Here is a 24790-nt window from a genome sequence, read left to right as displayed (position 1 = left end):
CCTAGATTCCAACGATTATCACTAGAAAATCCCCGTTTTGTCAAATAAAATGACTGATCAGAAAGAAACCGGTGGGTGGGCGGGGCCATATAATTCAATTTTCATCTCATAGTTAATACAACAAGCCAATGAAAAATAGATGTGTAGGTGGGTGGAATTAATTTTACATTTTTACCTATTTTTCTATAGCTTGTTTTGTAAAAACTCTAAAAAAATTCAGGGATATAGATCCGAACTTGCTGATTTCAAAAATATATCGTGTTTATGGTAACGGAATCACATTTTAAGGACGTCAAAATTGTTGAAGCACTGCGTTTACATGTACAAGAGGAACTGAGATAACATATTTTTTTTACTATTTACGATTAATAAAACAAAACGAATCGTTTGCTCCATTATTGGCAGTGATTTTGGAGAATTATCTTCTCTCAACCGAGAAACCCTGGAATCTATCAATTTTCGGGATGGTTTATGGCTTAGGGGAAGGGAGTTTTAAAATACGCTATACTTTCCTGTTCTAAATAAATTATTATTATCGTTATTATTAAACCGCTAAAAGAAAACATTTTTGATTAACTTAGCCAATAGATCTTTTGCACGTTTAAGAGGGCAGGCGATTCAGTAGTACCAAATAAGTGAAAAACATGGTAATATTTATCCACACTCCAATTTAAGCTGGCTACAAGGAAACTTTTAAATTAAGCGCCACACTCGATTGGTGGATTTCGTGGCACCAAATTTAAAATGTAGGAAAATCAAATTTTACCATTTTTCTCACTTGTTTGGTACCACTGAATCGACCACCATCTCAGTTCTGCAAAAGGTTTGTTATAAGTTATAACCAAAGAAAGAAAAAATTTGATAAATTCATAAAATATGCGTTTTTATTGGATACTTCTATGTTTTCTCGATGTTTTATGGTCCTTTGGGTATGAAAAAAGTGGTCTTCTGTTTCTGTCGGTCTGTCTGTCTTCTGTGTCGATTTTTATTATTTATTAGACAGATAATTATCTGTTCTGCAAATGATAAAACGCTAACTACAAATTGTCTAGTTATCCCCATCAACAATTTGATGACATCGCTCATTAAACTGTGTAGCTAATGTTATCTAATTTTCAACAAAAAATATTTTCCAGTACTCGTGGTTTTTGAATCCGCCATGATTTTTGTCGCAATTACTTTACAATTTTTTTGTGAAATATTTTCCATGTGATCTATGTAGCCGGTACCTCGCTTCACTGTCAAGTACTTATTAGTTGAATTGATAAATTGAGTGATTTCGGACTTGTATTCACCACCGTGTTGATGTGAATCCGATCCTTACCGGTTTTTTTTTCTGCTGGGACTTATCTATATTTTTTTAATTATATTATCATAAAATAAGTAAATAAAATTTTGCAAAATCAAATTTTATATTTTATTCGACTGTATTAAGGAGCGAGGGAAGTATATTATTTTTAAAAGACATTCCCGTGAGCAATGGAGCAGTTTTAACAAATTATATGCTTTAACTTTCCGAGTCTAAGCCAAAACAAAAAATAGTATAATAGGATCCATCAACGAATGGCTATTTTCATGTTTTTTCGAGGTTTCTAGAATATGAAAAACTTGGTCTCCCATGTTCGTCTGTCTGTCGTCTGTCTGTTTGTTGTATGTGTCGATTTCATAATATTTGTGGCTTATAAATCCGCCTTAAGATTTTACCTTAGGCATCCAGATTGTCAGAAAAAAATCGCATTTGTACACTAATTTTTTATACGAACTACGTTTATTATTGTACTTCAGGGGGGAGGAAAGTTCTATTTAATAATATGAGATCATTTTTTTACAATTTTCTAAAAGTTCTCGAGGTTATTTCCACACTTTCCCTAGGTGTAAAATATAAGTTTAAAGTCTTAAGCTCACAATTTTCTGTTGTCATTTTAATGCTTCATCATACATTTTTTATTATAACTCGATATAATATAGCGGTACAGATTTTCTGGTTTATTTTTGCGAAAAGAGTGGTTTAAAAGTGAATGTAATGCATTTTATTAACTTTAAAATACATGATGATGATTCAATTTTTTACTCATTATTTTGAAATTATATTTGTTTGTATCTAATACTATAGTGAACAAGGTGAAAGGCTAACTCTAAATATGTTGATTTAGTTATGCGACGAACCCCGGAGGTGAATGTCATGAAGGCGCTTTCTATGGGGACTGTTGCTCGGGCGTCAGTTCCCTCTCCGGAGAGGAAACACCTGGGATACTTTAATCAGAGAAATACATCTCCAGCGAGTCTAGTGAGGAGCCGCGCGAGACAAAAATAATACAACAGTTAAACTTAAAAATATTTATTTTCTGTCTCCTTGTAGCAGGTTCCTCTTTGCACGATGTTGCTTCGACTCCTGGGGAGGCGGCGACGGTTCGGGGACGGTTCATCGAAAGGAATCACGCAATGATGTGAAAGGAACACAAGTTGTCAAAACCGAATGACATTCTCGCGGCGTCGGCGTGGCGCGGTTGTCACGAAATCCCCTGTCCATCGGTACAATTATCACGGCTTGTGGTCTGCCTAAAATTTGCTTCTTTTAATTTGAGCAGAACATACAGGGTTTTTAAAAATGATTCTAAGGGCGTAGTTGGCCATGGATTTCAGAATTACCGCTTCGCTGAAATTATGCTTCATTATGACAATCTTGACGTTTTCCAAGTGTACTAATTCTCGTTGATCCAAACTTAAAACAACAAAACAGCCGTTTTAAAAATTTTTGGTGCTTGTGTACGAAAATTGTGTTCGTCGTCGTGAAAATAGTTTATTTTGTTCTGGAAGACTTTTAGTATCTGAGGAAGTTGTTGATGATTTGAGACGACTTGAGCACAATTCGCAACTATCTTTGATAAGATTTCCTCGGCAGTCAGGAGTTCCTGTTGCAACATGAAATTGAACAATGGGTCAAAAGTATTGAGTCCATATAAAGTGAGAGGCGGCACGCTTTCATGACCTACTTCGACCCTATAATCATTTATAGAAACCCTTTATATGTAATTCAAATTGAGCAGTTTTTCAGTGTTTCCAAATGTGCCCTTTTTGAAAAACTTAGAAAATCTACCCTAAGATGCTGGAAGTAATATTTTTAAAGATTCCTAGAGCTGTCCCAAATTTTCATTTCAAAATCTAAAACAACTGAACCTAGTGAATCTGGCAGATTCGAAAAGAACAGAATTAGCAACTACTAGGCCAAACTATTAAAATGTATCCAGAAAACAGATTTCTAATTAGATTTTATGATTTCTTCCATTTTTGAGCCCTTAAAGTCTTAATAACTCTACCGGAATGAACTGGAACGACATGGTAACTACATAAAAATTTGTAGCTGAGTGATTAAAGTATTGAAATTTGACAAGAAAATTGATTTTTAATCCTATTTTCACTGTCCTTTTGAGTTTTGTGTGCATCCAGGACATCCAAAACGTTATAAAACGAACTTAGATATGCTGAAACTAACAATTTACTAAGATTGGTGGCCGTGTAAACTAACTTAAGTCGTCAACTTTTTCTTATACTGGGTTTCAAAGTAGTTCAATGTAGTTAAATATTTATAAAATTTTAACTAACTGTCTTACGTTATTTGCATTTAAATCATTGGCTTGATAAATTCCAATTTTTTTTTTGTCAACATTATTTTTTGAAGAAATCGTGTGTATTTCCGTCTCTTTACTTCCTGTTAATTTACTGGATCCTGCGGATTTGGCGTAAAAATCATATTGATTTTACCATTAATGAATTTCATGTCTACGTTTGTATGTAGATTTTGGCACTCCATTCCCGCACAATCCAATTATAATTTTTAATCCCTCTAGGGGCAGCGAAAAGCGCTGTTTGCTCTTCAGGTCTGCAGGGATTACAACAAGTTTATTGACGTTACTAAAGATAGATGGATGGTAATTACCAATACAGAGCGCACATTTCAAATACGAAAAGGGAGTGTCAAACATCATTTTGACACTGAAATTACTCTTCTAAGTTCACAGTCATTGTAAGTAGGTAAGTGGTGCTTAATGTACAAATATGTTTACAAAATAATTGTTATTGAACTTAGCTGAATAGTGTGGCCATGGATGGATGTTTCAGTGCTTTCAATGTATCTGTTTATTTTGTAATATACTTCAAATGACGTATGATTAATTATCACCTGCCAGTGCCTGCTGTTAGCCGAAATAACTAAAGTATGAATATTTTAGTAGTTTAAGGTCAAGATTCTTAGAAGAAATCAATTTCAGTTCTACGCTTTATGAAAACTTTCGGCTCTCTACGTTTTTCACTTCAGTGTTCTATCGTATGCGTGTAGGTAAGTTCTAACTAGCCGAAAGGAGGGTGGAAAATACTACGTTTACTTTCCGAATCGGTGATCAAACAATTTTCATAGCTAACAAGATCAATTCGGCTTGGGGGAGTCTGGAACTCGCGCTTGAATGCTCAGACTGACACGACGTAATTTCCTAATTGCAGCAATCTCGTTTGCAACAAATTTAATTTTCATTAACTTCTTACACAGTCACCTTTTTCTTAAAACAAAACAAATTTCGCTCTAGCAAATTCGTTTAGTATTATTAATGGCGTAATTATCGAGCTGAATGCCTACCCAATTATCCGTTTTCTCCTGGCGGTCTAGGAGGTACAGCTGCAACTGCTGGCCGAGGCAACCAGGTCCGGAAAATTTCTCGATGAGCTTTTTGAGCTTTTTCTGTTCTTCAATGTTCAGGAGCGGTCTCATTGTGTACTCGTATTTGTTCAAGGTTTGTTCCAGAGAGGGTACGGGAAGCTTCGGTAGGGGGATTTCCTGCAATCGAATAAATTATTAAATAGCTGATGGAAGGTCTCGGTTATGAGGGCACAAAATGGGTTTTCTTGTGTTATTTTGGGAAGCTTCGGCAAACTTGGTTATTAGCGAACATATGTTGGGTTGTGTGAATAAACTCGGGCAAATGCTTTCACTGTATTTCCCTTTTGTACCCTAGAAAGAGGTTTATATGTTTAGGTTTTTTAAATCAATGTTTTTGTGTTCTAGTCTCCACCTGGGTGCAAAATATCTACACATTTGGGGTATTTGACCCGCGATGTACTAATGTAATTGCCGTATCTGATATGATTTATCATTTTCGTAAGTGTATAATTATTTTAATAAAATGAAATTTAAAATAATAGCTTAGATAATACTGGAAACCATAACTTGTTTTTTACTAAAATTATGTAATAACAGGAAAGAGCCTGCTTATTTAACCGCGTATAATTTTATAAAAAGGGTCTTCCAGTAATAATTATTGGATGTCAGAATGTTAAATAATGATACGTAGTCTGTTTGTTTGTTTTGTAATTGCAAATATATTTCAAAATTTCTGGGAAACATAGAGCGCCTGATAATGGCTTTGACTTTTGCAAACTTTAAACGTATGTTTAAAAGTCCATAATATAAAAAATTAAAGCGATAACTTAGAAGTATAATAGAGTGAGATACATACAAAATATTTATTTTCTTAATAGCGACATGTAGTTTCATAATAATATAACGAGTGTTGTTTCTAAGTAGAAAAAGTGCTTAAGAAAAATAGTTTACACGTGCTACCATTTACCTAAATTATTGCTGCACTGAATACTAAAATTCAGGATGATCAACAATAAAGTAAGACTAATTAAATAAAGGAAAACGAACATCAAAATTATATAAATTTTTATTCGTTTTGTGAAAGTACTTTTATTAACTTTGTTCTCACACTGATTCCTAGAGTTTTAAAATTCAGTTGTAGGAAAAAATATTTAAATAAATTGTTTAATAGGCAAAAAATAAATTAAAATGTTGCTTTGCTTTGTATTAATGTCGACTCGATATATTTAATTTTTTTTTGGGTAACACACTAACAAATACCATACAATAAAAAAAGTCCCCTAGTAGGCCATGAAACTTATTTTAAAATAATGATGTTGGCAACACCAACGCGTTCTTTGTCTACTTTGACAATTACGGTCAACAACTGTCGAATAGTCGTTGAAAATCATTATTTTAAAAATAAATTTCATAGCCCACTAAAAGACTTTTTTTGCCTCAAGCCCTTACAAATCCTTCATGGATTGTTTAGTTTTATGCATATAGTGATTTGGTTACGTAAATTGTAATTTGTGATCATGAGTACAATGCGGCACATAAAAACGAAGTATTGTAATCGAGTCTATCAGACGAATGGCTACTTTCATATTTTCTCGATGTGTCATGAACCCAAGAGTACGAAAAAATAGGTCTCCTGTTTTCGTCCGATGTCTGTCTGCCTGTCTGTCCGTCGTCTCTGTCGATTTTTGTTAGACAGATAATCTCTGAAACTACCGGACTGATTGCTGTCAAATTTTGTTTGTGTATTAGGAGCATCATGTGATGGTAAAACGTTGACCAAATTTGGTTAATCATCCCGACCAACAATGTAATGACCTCAATTGTATATAGTAAATGGGTTTTAAATTGTATAAAATAACATATTGCTACACGTGTAGTTTATGAATCCGTGTTGAATTTTTACAGATTTTAGGAAAAAATATCAAAATTATGTAATAACATTGCTTTGCAATACTTTGAAATTTTGCAGACGTTTAAAAGTTATCGTAAGCATGGTAAATTTTTAGTCAAAATGTAATTGTTTGTCCTCCCTGCCCCAATAATTAATTACGTCATCGCAAAATTTTGCCAAATAGTTCCTATCGATTTATTATTACATTCATATTTTGTAGAATTGCTTATCCAGGGTGATGCAGAAAAATTGGTCTAAAAAGTTTAGACAGTACTTCCCTCGCTGTCGGAACCGTGACGACTGCATGTCTATTATGTTTTTTTTTCGCAGTAGATTTCATAATTTTTTTTGAGTCACCCGGTATATGCAAATTCAAAAAATATGAATGGAATGATAAATTACAAGTACAGACTCATCATATTTTGTATATTCTAGATAGGGTTTATTCGGCAAACTTTTGAGTCGACGTCATCAGTTTTTTGTAGAAGATAACCAAATATATTTTGATTAAAAATTTATTATGCTCTTTATAACCTTAAAACATTTGCAACATTTCAAAACATTCGGTTCTGGAGTTCCTGATTAAATCAATAAAATTCATTTACCCATTCATTAATTTTTTTGGGTCACCCTGTATATGCAAATCCAAAAACTATGAATGGAATGATAAATCACAAGAAAAGACTCATCATATTTTGTACATTTTAGATAGGATTTATTTAGGAAAATTTTGTGCTGACGTCATAAATTTTTTAGGGGGGATGAGCAAATACATTTTGATCAAAAACTTACCATGCTTATGATAACTTTAAAACACCTTCAAGATTTCAAAGCATTCGGTTTTGTAGTTCCTGAGTAAATCAGTAAAATAAATTTACGCATTCATTAATTTTTTTGAGTCACCCTGTATATGCAAATCCAAAAAATATGAATGGGGTGATATATCACAAGCACAGACTCGTCATATTTTGTACATTTTACATAGGATTTATTTGGCAAACTTTTGAGCTGACGTCATCAAGTTTTTGGAGCGAATAACCAAATATATTTTGAGTAAAGATTTATGATGCTCTTTATAGCCTTAAAACATCTGCAACATTTCAAAACATTCGGATTAGCAGATTCAAAATTAAATTGCAAAATGTTGTTTTATAATTTTGATTTTTTTTCCAAAAATCTGGACGTTTCTGGTAAAAACTCAATTCGGAGTCGTAAACTACATGTTTAGGACTATATTATTTTATACAATTTAAAACCCATTTACTATGTACAATTTTGAAGTGACGTCATCACATTAGTGGTGGGGATGATTAGACAAATTTTGGTTAGCTTTTTACCATCTAAATGATATTCCTAATATAACTACAAAATTTCACAACAATCGGTCCAGTACTTTCGGAGATTATCTGTCTAATAAAAATCCGGGACGGCAGACAGACGGACAGACGGACGGACAGACGGACAGACGGACAGACGAACAGACGGACAGACGGACAGACGGACAGACGGACAGACGGACAGACGGACAGACGGACAGACAGACGGAAATGGGAGACCTATTTCTTCGTCTTCTAGGGGTCATGAACGATCGAGAAAACGTAAAAGTAGAAAGTCGGCCGACGGACTCGATTACAATACTTCCTTTGCTTACGCTCGGGAAGTAAAAATTAATGAGTGAGTGCAAAAATTTGGATGTTTAGAGTAAAAACTTAAGGCGGATTCATAAACCACAAATACAACACTATGTTATTTTATAAAATTTAATGGTGTTTACTAAAAAAAAAAACTTGGGGCGATGACATCAAATTGTTGGTGGCGACGTACAGATCAATTTTAGTTAGCGTTTTACCATCTAGACGATATTCCTAAAACACATATAGCATTTGACAACAATCGATATGGTAGTTTCGGAAATGATCTGTCTAATAAAAATTAACCCACACAGATGGACAGAGCAGAGACAGACGACAGACAGACAGACGACAGACGGACGGAAACGCGAGACCTACTTTTTCGTATTTTTGAAGTCATTAAACGTTGGGAAAACCAGAAAGTACCAATTCTTCTGCTGGATTTTATATTATATTACCCTTCGTTCGAGAAATAAAAAGGATTTTTTATTTTCAATCACAAGCTAAGGAAGTGTTATAGGATCCATCTCGTACATTTTACTTGGTAAATATTATTTCAATTTTATAAAATAACACACCTGCACTTGTGGTTTATGAATCCGTCTTGATTTTCAATCACAATTTGTTTACAAAAATATTTGTGCAATTTTATTTTAACCAAATTTTATTTTTAAACTCATTAAGACAAAAATTCACCTAAGAACAGAAAGAATTAAGTACTATTCTAAAACAAATTTTCTTTTTGCACAATGAGAAAATCCATGTTTTATCTGTAAAGCTCTGACGTCTAAATTTTTAACACTGGGAGAAACTAACCAAAAAATCGTAGTTTATTTTAATCTTTTATTAACAAATCAAAATCGCTAAATCGTGACACTTTTCTCTTAGTTATAGGGAAATTGCACATTGGATATTCAAACACTAAAAGAAAAATTTTGGTTGTTAAAATTACGTCGTGTAACTGTACAGAAAAACCCACCTAAAATTTAGCATCAGAAAACAATTATTTGTATCATAGACCAGAAACTAGGTAGACATGCATATAACGAGTACTCGCAAAAGCATATTCTGGTTCACATAAGTCACACAAGATTTTCTGTGTGATTTTTATAACGAGAATTGCGAGTTCGAATTTCGCCTAGTACTGCACATTTTTTTCTGGCCTTGCAACGAAACGATAGGTTTGTGGCGTACTCCAGCGTTGCGCCCTGAACCGACTGGAGCGCCTTCTCGGGCGTCAGCTCCCTCTCCAGTGGTCAGTTCAAGTTTGTAATATACGGCCTTTATTGCCTAGCAGACTATAACGACTAAGATAAGAAATTATCGAATAAAACAACTAACAGAAAAAGGAAATCAAATTTGGCCACAGCGGCGACGCTGAACCGGTGATCGGACCTGGGGCACTTACAGGTCGGTACAATGGTCAGTGGGAACGGTTTTCTATCAGTTTATGACTCTGTCACTCTTCTTATCGCGCGGAGGTCACGGATTAACCCCTGTCCCTGGATTTTTTTACATGACATACATTATTTACAGTGAGTACAAGTATATGTCGGAACGAATGTTGGCATTGACTTTGAGAATTAAGGGCCACAAAACAATAGTAATAGCGGTGGACGCTATAGACACTTCAGAAGACCACGAGAAAGATATGTTCTGTGATCAACTATCTATCAGATCTCCTGGCGAAAATAAAGCCTCATCAAGAGGTAATACTAGCAGAGGATGTCTATGGAAAGATTAAAGAACAGGAAGATAATATGGTTGTAGGTAGATTTGCAGATGAAATACAAAACGATATTGGTGATTGGCTAATTGAAATCTACACTCAATATAGCATGCAGATTACTAATACTAGGTTTGCTCATGAGGATATCCACAGGTATAGTCGGAAAAGATCATATCTATGAGGCAAAGATCGATTATAGATTATATTTCGATAAAACTGGAATTTCAGAATATTAGATCCTCGGGTTAAGAGAGGAGCAAATTGTGGCACCGACGATCATCTCCTTGTAACTACGATAATACGAGTATATCCATTTCCTGGAAAACAAAGAGATAATCAAAAGATCAATCACACAGAAGTCTCGTAACCCAAACGATATAAGCTCGACCATCTATACGATGAGAGCATAAAAGATTTATAAACCAAAGGAGAATGGACAGGGAAATAAGTAGTATGGAAAAATTAGATGATATAGAGACAGCAAAAAGATCAATCGTACAAAAAATTTCTATCCAACAGAAGACAATTACACGAAATACAAAGAAAAAAACCGAGAAGTGAGAGAAATAACATATGCTCTGGAAGAAGAAATGCAATGAAATAAATTCATATATCGGTGGCTCTAGATCAACAGAATTTTGGCAAACTATAAAAAGCTTAAAAACCAACCATAAGGAACAAATATCTGCGTTAATTACAATCTGTTAACAGAAGCAAGAACGGAATTCCTCAACTGGGACATAGAGCTGGAGGAGAATAGAGAATACGAGCTGATTCAAAAGGAAGAGTTACAGAAGTGTCTATCGCAGATGAAGAGCAGAAAGTTGAGCTAATCAAACATAAGGGTGAAGAAATGTTGCAAAGATTAGTACATCTTTTAAACGTGTGCTTAACACAACAAAAGACACCAAAAGAGTGGAAAATTGAAATGATTTCATCGCTGTTCGAAAAAGGGAACAGAAAAGACCCAAATTTCTATCAATGTGTAACGAGCTCATTAAGTAGATTACGGGCAGATTAATTCAAAGAAGGCTAAGACAAGACATAGGGACATTTATCAGAGAAGAACAGAGTGGTTTTACACCAGGCCGTCCCTGTGTTGATAATTTGTGTACTGGAAAAAAAAAGACACAGAAGACCAAGAGTTGCACTGAACATTCATAGATCTTAAAAAGACGTACCAAGAACTAAGCTTATAGATACACGCAAATCAATTGGTACCAATGGGTTTACCTATTCGAGAGTCCCATCTATTCAAATTAAATTTTGCAGACGACCAGGTTGCTTTAGCACAAGACTCTTGTGACATGGAATTCATGTTGACTAGAATAACCACATGAATTTCCCAATTCTGCATATAAATGAAGAATACAAAAAATGGGGATTGGAAGTCAGCCTCGAAAAAACAGAATACTTGGTGGTAAATTCCGAAATTTGAGGTGTTAATTAACGACAACGCTTTGGTTAAACAAGTGGATAAGTTTAAATATCTCGGGATCACTGTGGACGGTAACGGAATAGGTAGCCAAAACACAGAATACAAGAGACAAGAAAATTAATTGAGGCTTTAAATGTCGTGTGGTGGGATAAGACCATTACTAAGAAGAATAAGAAGAGAACTGGTTACACAATGGTAGAAGCCGTGTTAATGTGTGGGTCTGCAGTATGGTCAATGAAAGAGGAGGACAAGAGCGATGAGAAACAGGGGCTTAGAAGAAAATATGGCGAATGACTGGAGAAGTTGGAGGCAAGGACTAAGGTAGGGAATGTAGCATCTAGCCGTCTAATTAAAGTTGTAACGCTTATTTTGTTTTGTTTTCTTTTTATTTATAGTTAGTTAGTTTACTTTCAGTGTTGGGGACAGATACTTTTAAAAGTATCTAGATACAGATATAGATATATGGAAGATAAAAGTATCTAGATACAGATACAAGAAAACAGATACTTTTTGAAGCTTTGGCAAATAAAATAACTGAAAACATGTTTATCTACTTTTTTTATGTATTGTTTAATGAATTTTTTAAAATTAACAACATTTCGAACGTATTGTCACCTAAATTATTTCTTCTTGGTGTCAGAATTTGGTTTCCGCTACTAAACACCCGTTCCACAGGTGCAGAAGAAGGGATTGTGGTATTAAATTTAAAAAATAAATATTTTACTGTAGCATAGTTATTCAAGACTGAAAAATCCTTTCTTTTTTCCTGCAAATAGGCCATCGCTTCGCTGTTTGATGTGTCGCAAATTGTGCAATATTTATTACGTACGCTTAAAAAGAATATTTTTTTTTGTTTTTATTCCCATACTACAGTGTCCAAATTGTGTTTGAGTATATCTAATAATTATCTCCAGCATTAAAATTAATATTTCAAAAGAATACAGGAAATGATTACTCTGTGCTGAAGGTCTGTTGTCGGCAACCTGTCATAAATTATTATTCTTCAATATCGGCCTACGATGTTTTTATGACCATGTCCGGTAATCGTCTATCCCGGTGCGGCAGGTATATACATTTTAGGAAGAATTGCTGGTTCCGTTTAAGGCAAAATAAGTACAATTTCTTAGACAGGTATTTAAATCTCTTATAGGATCATAGGCTGCCTGGCAAGCGGGAATCACCAGAGTGCAACTTTAAATTTTCAGATTTTTGTTGAAACTCATTTTATTTTAATCTCGTTTCACGATTTTTAAGAATATATCACGATAAATTATTCTACCTAGGGTTGTAAAAATATTAATTTTATTGCCCAAGATTTACACTTAAACATAATCGGCACATTCTAGGGCAAAACGGACCTGCCAAGCCCGCCCCGCGTTAGGTCCAACAATGAAAAAGTGAAGAAATGACACATGTGGCAACAGGAAAAGATGCTACATTTGTCTGAAAAATAAAGGTACAAAACAGTAACAAACTTTGCGCTAATTGAAAAAATTAATCATTATGTAACACGCAATTATTATTTTCTAAAAATAATAACATACCTTAAACAAATATTTTTACTATTAAAATTACTCTTACTTAATAACACAAATACAACCAGCGGGCCTACCGGACCTGGGTTGCTCAGGTACACAGATAAAATGCATTGCCCCGATAAGCGTAAAACGCAGTGAATAGTGAATTGTGGTTTATGGTTTTTAAAATACTATCTTACCATGGCTTGGATTTATTACCCCTCAGGATTATATTTAAAGATGTATAAGTACTGAAGGCTACAATGTAGGAAATGATGGTATTTAAAATATGAAAATTTCTGTGACAGAACACTATTAGTGGACCTATTACCTCTATTTTTGTTTATGTGACCAAAATCACCAACATGAAGTATCAAAAATTACTACTAGTATACCTCAACTAATAACTACTGAAAAAAAAGTGAAATAAAAAAATGTATCTGTATCTGCGCCATTAATTTTGTATCTAGATACAGATATTTTGTGCTTAAATTCGATTTTATCTAGATACAGATACTAGATACCCAAAAATCTATCTAGGTACTTTATTTAGATACAAGTATCTAGATACTGCCCAACACTGTTTACTTTAGTTATCTCAATATAAAAAATATTCATAAAATAAGGCGTCCGTATTTTAACAATTCTAGCTGAAAACTTAAAAAGACGACAGGTAACCCATTTGTTAGTGACAGAATGGTAAGCAATGGTGAAATCTACGTCAATATCGTCTAAGTCTAAGTGAATTTTTTACTTATAAAATGTACTCTTATAATTTTGTAGTTACTACTTGTTCAACATCGACAAATTAGAACAAGGATTATGAAAAGCTTCGATTTTGACCAGCAAACTCTGAATTCTTCTATGCATATAATCTAAACTCAGTTGAAAAGGCTGCAAATCTACAATAAACAAACTAAGACCAAGTTGGATTCTCGGAAAATCTCTAAGCGTTCTTTCATAACGCTTCCAAGAGTAAAGAGAACCATTAAGGTAATTACGAACTTAGTCAACTTAGTTAATTAATTAGCAGACATGCAGTAGTTGAATTCTACAAATTTAAAACTACTTATATAATGTTACTACACTCTAGCATGAAACCATGCACCACCTAGAAGATAAGAATCTTACTGACTATAATAGATGCAAGAATTTCACATAATATAATAGTATTTTGCTGCCTTAAATACATTTTTATATTCTATTTTCACCCCATATAGCACTCATTTTTCTGATGTAATCAGTTCATGGACAAAGAAAAAAGTATTACCGTCCTTCGAATTCACTATATGCACTCACATTATCCACTTCATAATGAAAAAAATTGTGATTGTGCGTGATTACTTCGTGTGTCATGCAAGTCACGCCAAGTTTCTTTACTATCGATATAGCTGCCGCGTGCACCCACTACAGGCTTGGGGTGGCTAGGTTAAATGAAGCAGTCGCGTGCACCCACTTGTTCTACCTTTTGATATTTTTAACGAACTGTACAGTATGTCATTGGTTCCCCTCAGGTACATAAGTACTACGTATTTTATAATTCCGCCTTCCTTTTCCATACGAATATCGACAAAACAGCAATACAGCTATTTTTACCAATAATAATAAATTAATGTCTTGATTTCCCACAGGTACAACACCAAATTCTAGATTGAACTAAAACTATAAATAAGTTCCACAGTTGACTACACGACTTTTTTTTCGATCGTATGCTGCTTCCAGTTCAACTATCTCTCTACATCCTAGACAAACAGCGATTTGAATCGATCATCAGATGACTGTCTAACACGATAAGCAAACATACTAATTGGGCGCGGTGTTGTACGAGTGATTCACGGGATGTTAATTGGTGTCTCACCCCCCTTCAACCCCTGTTCGCGTGGCTGCATCCCCCACAACTTCCCCATCTATGAATATATGGATGATTCTGAAACTGAATTACGCGAATCGTCAAGGGTAGGTCCGTTATGGCAATCATGTGGTCGTTCAGGAAGATGTGCGACGTAGTTTGGTTACATGTGAGGATTCACACACCTCCATCAAGAAATTGTGCTGGATGAAATATGCACAATACTGTATATATGGTGGACCGGGTGGATGCGTGAGCGAAGGAAGGTAATTTAATGTATGTATGCCGGTGGCGAGATTTCGTACATGAAAAATGCAAATAAGAGGAGCTTTGGTGGAGAGAAGGTTGCGGGTGTGGAAAAAATGTTTACGTGTGTAGGCATTAAGAGTTACTTGAGCGTTAATTTTTCATTTTATACTTCCAAGTTTTATAAATTGGTCGAAGGTTATTTGGACAGAACTTCCCTCGTTCTTGAAGTATAAAATTTGATTTTACGAATTTTATTTTTTATGAGAACTCCTGTAAGTTAAAACAAAGATGTGTATTGTGTATGTAATGTTAAAGTATTCTAAAACTTGCCATGTTAAATTTTGGAGATTTTTGAAAAATACTTGGTAGAAATTTTGGGTGCTCCAAAAAGACAGAAATTTCATAAAACCTCATATTGACAAATTGGGCTTTTGGAAAAATGGTTTAAAAATCCACAAAAAATTTTGGAATATCTTGTCAAGTTAATTAAAAAAAAGCTTGTCGATGGTCCCGGGCAAAGATTATGTAGGTATCCATTTTCAAAATAGATTTTTTAAATATTTCTAAAAATTGTCATATGCCATTTTGGCGATTCTGGAAAAACAGTACAAAGTTTCGAAGAGATGAAACCTAAAATATATCCAGGAGGTCTAAATCTGTAAAAAATCCTTTTAGATATTTTTCGATGGTGCTAGAAAAAAGTAAAAAATTCCATAAAATTTCGTACTGAAAAATTGAGCTTTTGGAAAAATTTCCTAAAAATCCACCAAAAATCTCGAGTATAAGACTCGGCGTGATAATTCGAAAATATATGGGACTAAGATTTTCAGGGTATTAGTTTTTAAGTTTATACAGCGTGTTATTGAAAGGTACGTACAAAATAAAATTGGTAATTTATCTCGAAGTATGTGTGCTAAAAGTAAAAAAAGTTCAGGTAAAAGTGTTCTCCTTTTAGAGATAAAAATTATTAAAATTTATACCCAAATTCGTTGTACGCCTTTGATAAATATGTCATCTTTCGTTCCTATAGCAACATTTAGTCTTGACAAAAGTTTTATTGTTACAGTTGCTAGGATTTACTAAAATGAATTAATTTTACCTATTTATCCTTCAGTAGCGTCTAAAAAGGTTGGATAAGGGTTAATTTTCCCCTTATAATTTTGATAACACAAAATAAGTTTTTCTGACTTCTTAGACTTCGCTAATAACTGTCAATTTTGTTGTACGTACCTTTCAATAACACCCTGTAGTTTTAAAACATTAAAAAAATTGCCATATTTCTGACAATTCCTGAAAAGTGGTACTAATTTTCTTAGAAATGAAACCAAAAATAATATCCAGAGGTTTCAATTTGAAAAATCGAGCTGCATCGAACAGTTGCATAAAAATTCACCAAAAATAGTGGAGCATAGATTTTGACAAGATAATTCGAAAAACATGGTGTGTTGACAGTCTCGAATGAAGATCTTCTAGATATTCATTTTCAAAATTTAAAAAGTTCTCAAAATTGTCATTTAATTTTGGCGATTCCTGAAAAATAGTACAAATTTTCGAAGAAATGAAACCGAAATAAATTTTGGAGCTTGATACCTGTAAAAACCCTTAGATAATTTTCGAAAGAGCTTGAAAAAAGTAAAAAAATTTATAAACTTTCAAATTGGAAAATTGGGCTTTCGGAAAAGTTGCTTAAACATCCACCAAAATTTCTGGAATATAGATCTAGACAAGTTAATTAAAAAAACATAGCTTTTGATGGTGCAGGACAAAGATTATGGAGGTATTCATTTCCAGAATAATTTTTTTAATTTTAATATTTCTAAGAGTTGTAATATGCTATTTTGACGAATCTGGAAAAATGGTATAAATTTTCGAAGAAATGAAATCGAAAATAAATCCTGGTGGTCGAAATCTGTAGAAAACCCTTTTAGATAATTTTCAATGGTGCTCGAAAAAAGTCAAATATGCCATCATATTGCAAAATTGAGTTTTTGGAAAATTTGCCCAAAAATCCACCAAAAATTCCAGAATATAGATCTCGACGAGGAAATTCTAAAAACATAGGGTATTAATGATCCCGGACTAAGATTTTCGCAGAATTAGTTTTTAAGTTCATGTTTTTAAAACAATAAAAAAATTGACACATTATCTCATCTGTCAATTCCTGAAAAGTGGTACGAACTTTCTTAGAAATTAAACCTGAAACAAAATCTAGAGGTCGAAATCTGCAAAAAAAACTTTCCTGATAATATTCGATGGTGCTCGAAAAAACACAAAATTTTCATTTTGAAAAAATCGAGCTTTCTGAAAAGTTTCCTAAAAATTCACCAAAAATTGTGGAATATAGATTTTGACTAGATAATTCGAAAAATATAGCTTCTTGACGGTCTCGGGTGAAGATGTTCGAGGTTCGAGGTATTCATTTTCAAAATTAAAAAATCCTAAAAATTGCCATATTTAATTTTGGCGATTCCTGAAAAATAGTAAAAATTTTCGAATTAAGACGATAGTAAATTTTGGACCTCGACATTTGCAAAAATTCTTAGATAATTTTCGAAGGTGCTTAAAAAAAATCAAAAATTTCATAAAATTTCAAATAGAAAAATTGGGCTTTTGGAAAAGTTACTTAAAATTCCCCCAAAAATTCTGGAATATAGATCTCATTTTCAAAATAATTTTTTTAATTTTAATTTTTCTAAAAATGGTCGTATGCTATTTCGGCGATTCTGAAAAAATAGTAGAAATTTTCTAGAGGTCGAAGTCTACAAAAAATCTTTTCAGATAATATTCGATGGTACTCTAAAAAACACAAAATTTTGATAAAATTTCGTTTCGAAAAATCGAGCTTTTCGAAAAGTTTCCTAAAAATTCACCGAAAATTTTGGAACATAGATTTTGACAAGATAATTCGAAAAACATAATGTGTCGACGGGCTCGGATGGTGATCTTCGAGGTATTCCTTTTCAAAATTTAAAAAATTCTAAAAGTCGCCATACTTAATTTAGGCGATTCGTAAAAAATAGTAAAAATTTTTGAAGAAATGAAGCCGAAAGTAAATTTTTTTAGCTTAACATCTGGAAAAATTCTTAGATAATTTTCGAAGGAGCTTGAAAAAAGTCAGATTTCATACTGAAAAATTGGGCTTTTGGAAAAGTTGCTTAAAAATCCATCAAAAATTCTGAAACACAGATCTCGACAAGTTAATTCAAAAAACATAGTTTGTTCGTGGTCCAGGACAAAGATTATAAGGTATTAATTTTCAAAATAATGTTTTTAATTTTAATACTTCTAAAAGTGGTCGCATGCTATTTTGGAGATTCTGGAAAATGGTAGAAATTTTCGAAGTGATGAAACCGAAAATAAATTCTGGAAGTCGAAATCTGTAACAAAATCCTTTTACATAATTTTCAATGGTGCTCGAAAAAACACAAAATTTTCATTTTGAAAAATCGAGCTTTCTGAAAAGTTGTCCAAAAATTCACCAAAAATTATGGAACATAGATTTTGAGAAGATAATTTGAAAAATACAGCGTGTTGGTGGGCTCGGATAAAGATTTTCGAGGATTTCGTTTTCAAAATTTAAAAAATTCTAAAGATTGTCAAAATTTGGCGATTTCTAAAAAGTTGTAAAAACTTTCGAAGAAATGAAGCCGCAAGTAAATTTTGAAGTTTGACATCTGCAAAAACTCTTAGATAATTTTCGAGGAAGCTTGAAAAAAGTCAGAAATTTCATAAAATTTCGTACTGAAAAATTGGGCTCTCGGAAAAGTTGCTTAAAAATCCACCAAAAGTTCTGAAATACAGATCTCTACAAGTTAATTAAAAAAACATAGCTTGTTCATGATCCAGGAGAAAGATTATGGAGGCATTCATTTTCAAAATAAATGTTCTAATTTTAATATTTCTAAAAATTGTCGTATGCTATTTTGGCGATTCTGAAAAAATAGTAGAAATTTTCGAAGAGATGAGATCAAAAATAAATCCTGGAGGTCAAAATCTGAAAAAATCCTTGTATTGAGTTTTTGGAAAATTTGCCCAAAAATCCACCAAAAATTCTGGAATATACTAGAACTCGATGAAGTAATTCGAAAAACGTAGAGCGTTAATAATTTTGCACTAAGATTTTTCAGGTATTAGTTTTTAAGTTTATGTTCTAAAACATTCAAAAACTTGCTGTATAATATTTCATCTGGCAAATCCTGAAAAGTGGTACAAACTTTCTTAGAAATGAAACCAAAAAATAATTTCCACAGGTCTAAATCTACAAAACATATTTTTAGATAATATTCGATGGTGCTCGAAAAAACATAAAATTTTCATAAAACCTCATCTTGAAAAATTGAGCTTTTAGAAAAGTTGTCTAAAAATTCACCAAAAATTGTGGAACATTGATTTTGACAAGATAATTCGAAAAACATAGCGTGATGACCGTGCCGGACAAAGATTGTGGGGGTATTCATTTTCAAAATAAAATTTTTAAATAAATATTTCTAAAAATTGTCGTTTTGCTATTTTGGCGATTTTGGTAGAAATTTTCGAAGAATAAAACGGAAAATAAATCTTGGAGGTCGAAATCTGTAAAAAATCCTTTTAGATAATTTTCGATGATCTTCGAAAAAAGTAAAAAATTCCATAAAATTTCATGCTGGAAAATTGAGCTTTTGGAAAATTGGCTAAAATCCATCAAAAATTCTGGAATATAGGTATATCGAGGTATTAGTTTGATAAGTTCACATTCAAAAAATTGCTGTATTTCATGTGGCAATTCCTGAAATATTCATTTTGTAAACTTGAACGTTTAGAAACGTTGGCTAAAAGTTCACCAAAAATTGCGAAACTTAGATTTTTACAAGGTAGTTCGAAAAACATAGCGTGTGGACGGTTTTCGCTTTCAGATTTTACAAATTCTAAAAATTGCTGCATTTAATGTTGGCAATTCCTGAAAAATGGTCTAAATTTTCAAAGAAATAAAGCCAAAAGTAAATTTTGAAGCTTAACATAGAGAAAAACTGGTTTTAGATAATTTTCGACGGTGCTCGTAAAAAGTCAAAAATTTCATAAAATATGATATTAAAAAATCGGGCTTTTGAAAAACTGTTTGCGTTAGTTTTTTAGATATACCAAGTGTCTCAGTTAAAATGTCGCTACCTTATGTCTTCACAATGGATAGAGATATAAAATTCTGTAAACACCACTGTTTTTAGCTTCAAAGGGAAAGCTTAATTTAGAACACTCCTAATATGACGCATATATAGCTGATGTTTTAAAAATCTCTCAAATGAAAACGTTTATTCAACATTGTCTTTAGAAGTTGAAACACTAAATAATAAGAATACTGAAAGTTATTACAATAAATACAGAAAATGAAGCACAAATGAAAATTTGTTTTTTAAAGAAAAAAACTCGAAAACTAGCGTTTACTTTTAAAAAAGCTTTTACCAAATTTAATAGTACCCCAAAAGAAATACACTTTTGCAGTAGAAATCTTTATGGCAAATTCCTTATTGCCCAGTGAAATCCACCAAAAATTCCGGAATTTCGATAAGCTAATTGAAAAAATATAGTTTGATGATCCCGGACAACGATTAAGTTTTCAAAGTAAAATTTTTAAGTATATATTTCTAAAAATTAGCATATACCTTAGGTCATATAATAAATAGATACCACCATGCCGTGTTCTTTCCCTAGGACAGCCTGTGACGACATCCTCCTGTCACACATCTCTCTCGTGCATGGAGGGATTACAATGAAGCTATCCTTGCCTGATCACTATTTGAATTTTGCGCGCCTAAATTTTAGGAAGTATGTCTGAACTAACTTCGGAAGAAAGATGTTGACAGCTTGATTTTATAAATAATTCACAGTAGATAATGAAAGGAATAGTAAATTATTGGGCAGCAATTGTGATCCTTTATGACTACATCACTTAAAATAGGATCTTTGTTCTAAATTCTAAAATTGTTTTTTGTACAACAACTCGAAAGAGAGCTTAGAAGAAACATCTGTCAAAAGCGATTTGTTGCGCTGGTGCGGTACAAGGATGGAAGTGAAATAGACATATACAGATGAAATGCATATAACAAAGATGAAGATGTGGTGATCACACAAGGATAGCATTATAATACTCCCCTTGGCGTAGAAAATGACAACAAATAGCTTCATGTCTAGTCACACTTTCAGTTTGAGTAATGGTATTTATTTATTATATGATCTAAGGCATATACTAAGTATTTTGGCGATTCTGGAAAAATGGTAGAAATTTCAGAAAAATTTAAACCGAAAATAAATCCTAGGGGTCAAAATCATTTATTACCATCTAGGTCATATTCATAATATGCATATAAAATTTGACAACAATCGGTCGAGTAGTTTCAGAGATTATCTGCTTATAGATAGACGGAAATGGGAGACCTATAATTTTGTACTCTAGGGGTCACGACACATTGTGAAAATGTAAAAATTGTCAGTCGCTTTCGCTCGGGAAGTATCCGACAAAGTTTAAATTTTCTTCAAGATAAAAGCAGCAGACAACCAACATAGATCTTATGATTAAGCTCTAAATAATTTATTCCATACATTTCTTCAAAAAAAAACTTTCATGAAAGGAAGTTCCATAAAATATTTATATTCGAATTATTTCCCCCGAAACTTCTTTCAACTTTGATAAAGTCGTGTATAGCTGACTTAAAAGACTTTCTGGACCACATTTAAAATTCATGTTTCGAAGTGCGGAACCTGAGTTTCACCGTAGACACGATAACACTGTTTAATAAAGTTTCGCCAAACTAACTAACAACTCCCACAAAGACGAGCAAGTTGGATTCGGTACATCGAGATAAGTAATTATTTTGGACTTAATCCGAAATTCGCTGCAGTGAATACGAATTTCTCAACGTACTGGACGTGCTATTACAAGACGTACCAGCACGAAAAATAAAAGTTATTTGTTGAAAACTAAGCAGTGTGTAAAAATTAGTTAACGCGAAATTTACATTTCGCCGGAGAATCTGCATCCAACTGTAGAAAGACCCGAAAATTAAAAACTACCTAATTACCCAAACTTCCTTCTTGTTTGCTTTAATTAGCATTAAAATGTACAGATTCCATTACATCCCAGCCCGGCCGCTCCAGCCCCCTGTTTACACAACGTGGGTAGCAATTTGTAAAAGCACGTAAAGAGAGCTTATTTAGCTCAAAAATAAGCTCGTTCAAAGCGCAAAGCTTACAAAATGTAGCGGACTGTACACATTTATATTACATGAGCATCGTTATCGATCGGAATGAAATATAGAGCGAACCGTGAGAGTAGACAGGGGTCGTGTCCCGGTGCAAAGCAGGAGTCCACCACGTTGGGGGTGAGTCCGAAGCTGGCTTTTATCTTCATTACTAAATTTATAAACGAGAACGGAATTTCTTAAGTGGCTACTTTTTTATTTTTCGCGTGGTAGCTAAACTTCGGACTTTATTTGTGTGTTTGTCTGTGGCGTGTCTGTGGCCCGTCTGTTGACAAGTTATTAGAGGATCTTCGAACTATCAAACCGATTACTTTGAAATTTTCTAAATAGAATATTCCTGTATTGATGAACCTTTCTAAAATGTCGCAGTAATTTTTATAAAATGATAATGAAGACAAACATTACGTTTAGAAACGCTAATGACATTTCTACTAGACTATACTAATTTGATAGTGTAGATGTTGATATTGAGTAGAATGTATTAGGCGGTGGAGAACGATCTTAAAGACTTTTGCTTTAATTGATACCACAGCGGTTATTTAAACTTTTTGAATACGATCCTTGTCACACTCATTATTTGTAAAAAGTCCCCGCAAATGACACGTTTTACAAATTTGAACTCGTTGATTATAATGGACCTTACAAAACGTTGATATTGAATACATATGCATATTGAACTAGTATCCAGAAGATGACGTTATTGGATCAAAGAAGTAGCCATTAGCCCGATAGACCCAAATACATTCAATCCTTGCTTAGTTTACGCCCAGGAAGTAAATCTACTATAACTGTGCTGTGCTATAGTGACGGTTGACAGTTGACAGGTGACCAGTTGTTGTATACTTGGTACTTCTCAAGTGTCAATGTTGCTGAAATAAATTCTTTAGTAGTATATTTAGCAAAATTTCAAGAAATTATGGTAGTTATAATGAAAGTTTTTATAGAGACAGTTTGCTATAGAATTAAATAGTACACAATCGAATTTATGAAAGAAGTAGTGTAGAAATTGAACAAGGAGTTGTGAATCAAGATTTCGGAAAAGGAAGATGTAAATTTTGTGCCAAGAACTCTCTTATTTTGTTTTGACCATTGTGTTTGTCATATACAGATAGTTGTTATTGAAACATACGTCAGAGGTTAATACATAACCTTTACTTTTAACTTTAATTATGATATTATTTAAAAAAACTTTGACGGCTAAAATTTCCTTTATACCGTGTGATTGGAAATGACTGAATCTGTTGGCAGTACTTTTAAACAAAAATGTGAACTTTTCTTGCTTCTATGTTGGCATAACGGAAGAATTGTGTGACAAGTATGTCAATCGTGACAAGCGATAAATTTAGGTTATAGTTTAGATTTATTTTGCAAATTGAAAATATCAACAGTTTGTCAATCTTGACAGCTGACAAACGGAAATTATAGAAAACATCATGAAATCAATTTCAGTTAAAAATCCAGGACTCATAAAAACAAATTTTTAGCCTACCGCTAAAGTTAAGGTTAATGAATTTATTTATTCAGCATTTTCATGAAAACCAAAGACTTTCTTTGAAATAACTATTATATAAAATTTGTAGAGTACATTTCATAATAATTGACATTTCAGTGTGCGTTGGAAATTTAAATTTATGTTGGCAAAATTGTCAACAAGCGCGTCTATTGTTGATTAGGTACATAAAACATAAAATGACAACCCTAACTGTCTATCCAGCGAATGGTTACTTGTATGTTTTCACGACGTTTCGTTACGAACAAATGGGTTTTTGTCTGCCTGTCGTCTGCCTGACTGTTTGTCTGTCTGTCTGTCGGTCTGTCTGTCTGTGTCGACTAGACAAATAATCTCTGAAACTACTGGGCCAATTGTTGCTAACCAAAATTTGTCTAATTATCCCCAGTAATAATTTGATGATGTCGCTTCAACATTTTGTGTTGTAAAATTGATCTAAATTGTATACAATAATTTCCTTATTTGCTCGTGATTTATGAATCCTTGGCTTTTATCAACATTCCAATTTTTTCTACGTGTTTCACGTAGCCCATACGACGCTCATGCATCAATTAGTATTTTGTATATTTTTACTCCTCGAGCATAAGCGAAGGAAGTATTGTAATCAACTCCGTCGACCGACTCTCTACATTTACGTTTTCTCGATCTTTCATGACCCCCATAGTACGAAGAAATAGGTCTTCCGTTTCCGTCTGTCTGTCTGTCTGTCCGTCTGTCCGTCTGTCCGTCTGTCCGTCTGTCCGTTTGTCCATCCGCCGTCCCGGATTTTTATTAGACAGATAATTTCCGATCGTTCTCAAATTTTGTATTTACATTAGGAATATCATGTAGATGGTAAAACACTAATCAAAATTTGTCTAATCATCCCCACAAATAATGTGATGACGTCGCTTCAAAATTGTACATAGTAACTGTATAAAATAACATAGTCCTATACATGTAGTTTATGACTCCGTATTCAGTTTTTACCCGAAACGTCCAGATTTTTGGAAAAAAAATCATTGGATTCATATTTTTTAGATTTCCTTATACACGGTGACTGAAAAAATTAATAAATCAGTCAATTTATTTTGTTCTTGTACTATCTTGCTAT

At 33.2% G+C, this 24790-nt stretch overlaps 1 protein-coding gene across 1 annotated transcript in view; it reads right to left on the bottom strand.

Moving 5' to 3' along the window:
* The window catches only part of LOC135127359 (Choline acetyltransferase), a 101072-nt gene that overhangs the window by 5167 nt on the left and 71115 nt on the right, over positions 1–24790 (bottom strand). Inside the window, exon 5 of the mRNA XM_064053805.1 lies at positions 4631–4828. Coding sequence (XP_063909875.1) covers positions 4631–4828 — 198 coding nt within the window. The remainder of the gene's footprint in view (positions 1–4630; positions 4829–24790) is intronic.

Source organism: Zophobas morio, unplaced genomic scaffold, assembly GCF_036711695.1.
Source record: "Zophobas morio isolate AGI-343-1 ecotype UQ-CSIRO unplaced genomic scaffold, CSIRO_AGI_Zmor_V1 ptg000011l, whole genome shotgun sequence".
Classification (NCBI taxonomy): domain Eukaryota; kingdom Metazoa; phylum Arthropoda; class Insecta; order Coleoptera; family Tenebrionidae; genus Zophobas; species Zophobas morio.
Note: the sequence above shows the minus strand (reverse complement) of the source record. Positions and strands in the feature narration are given on the sequence as shown.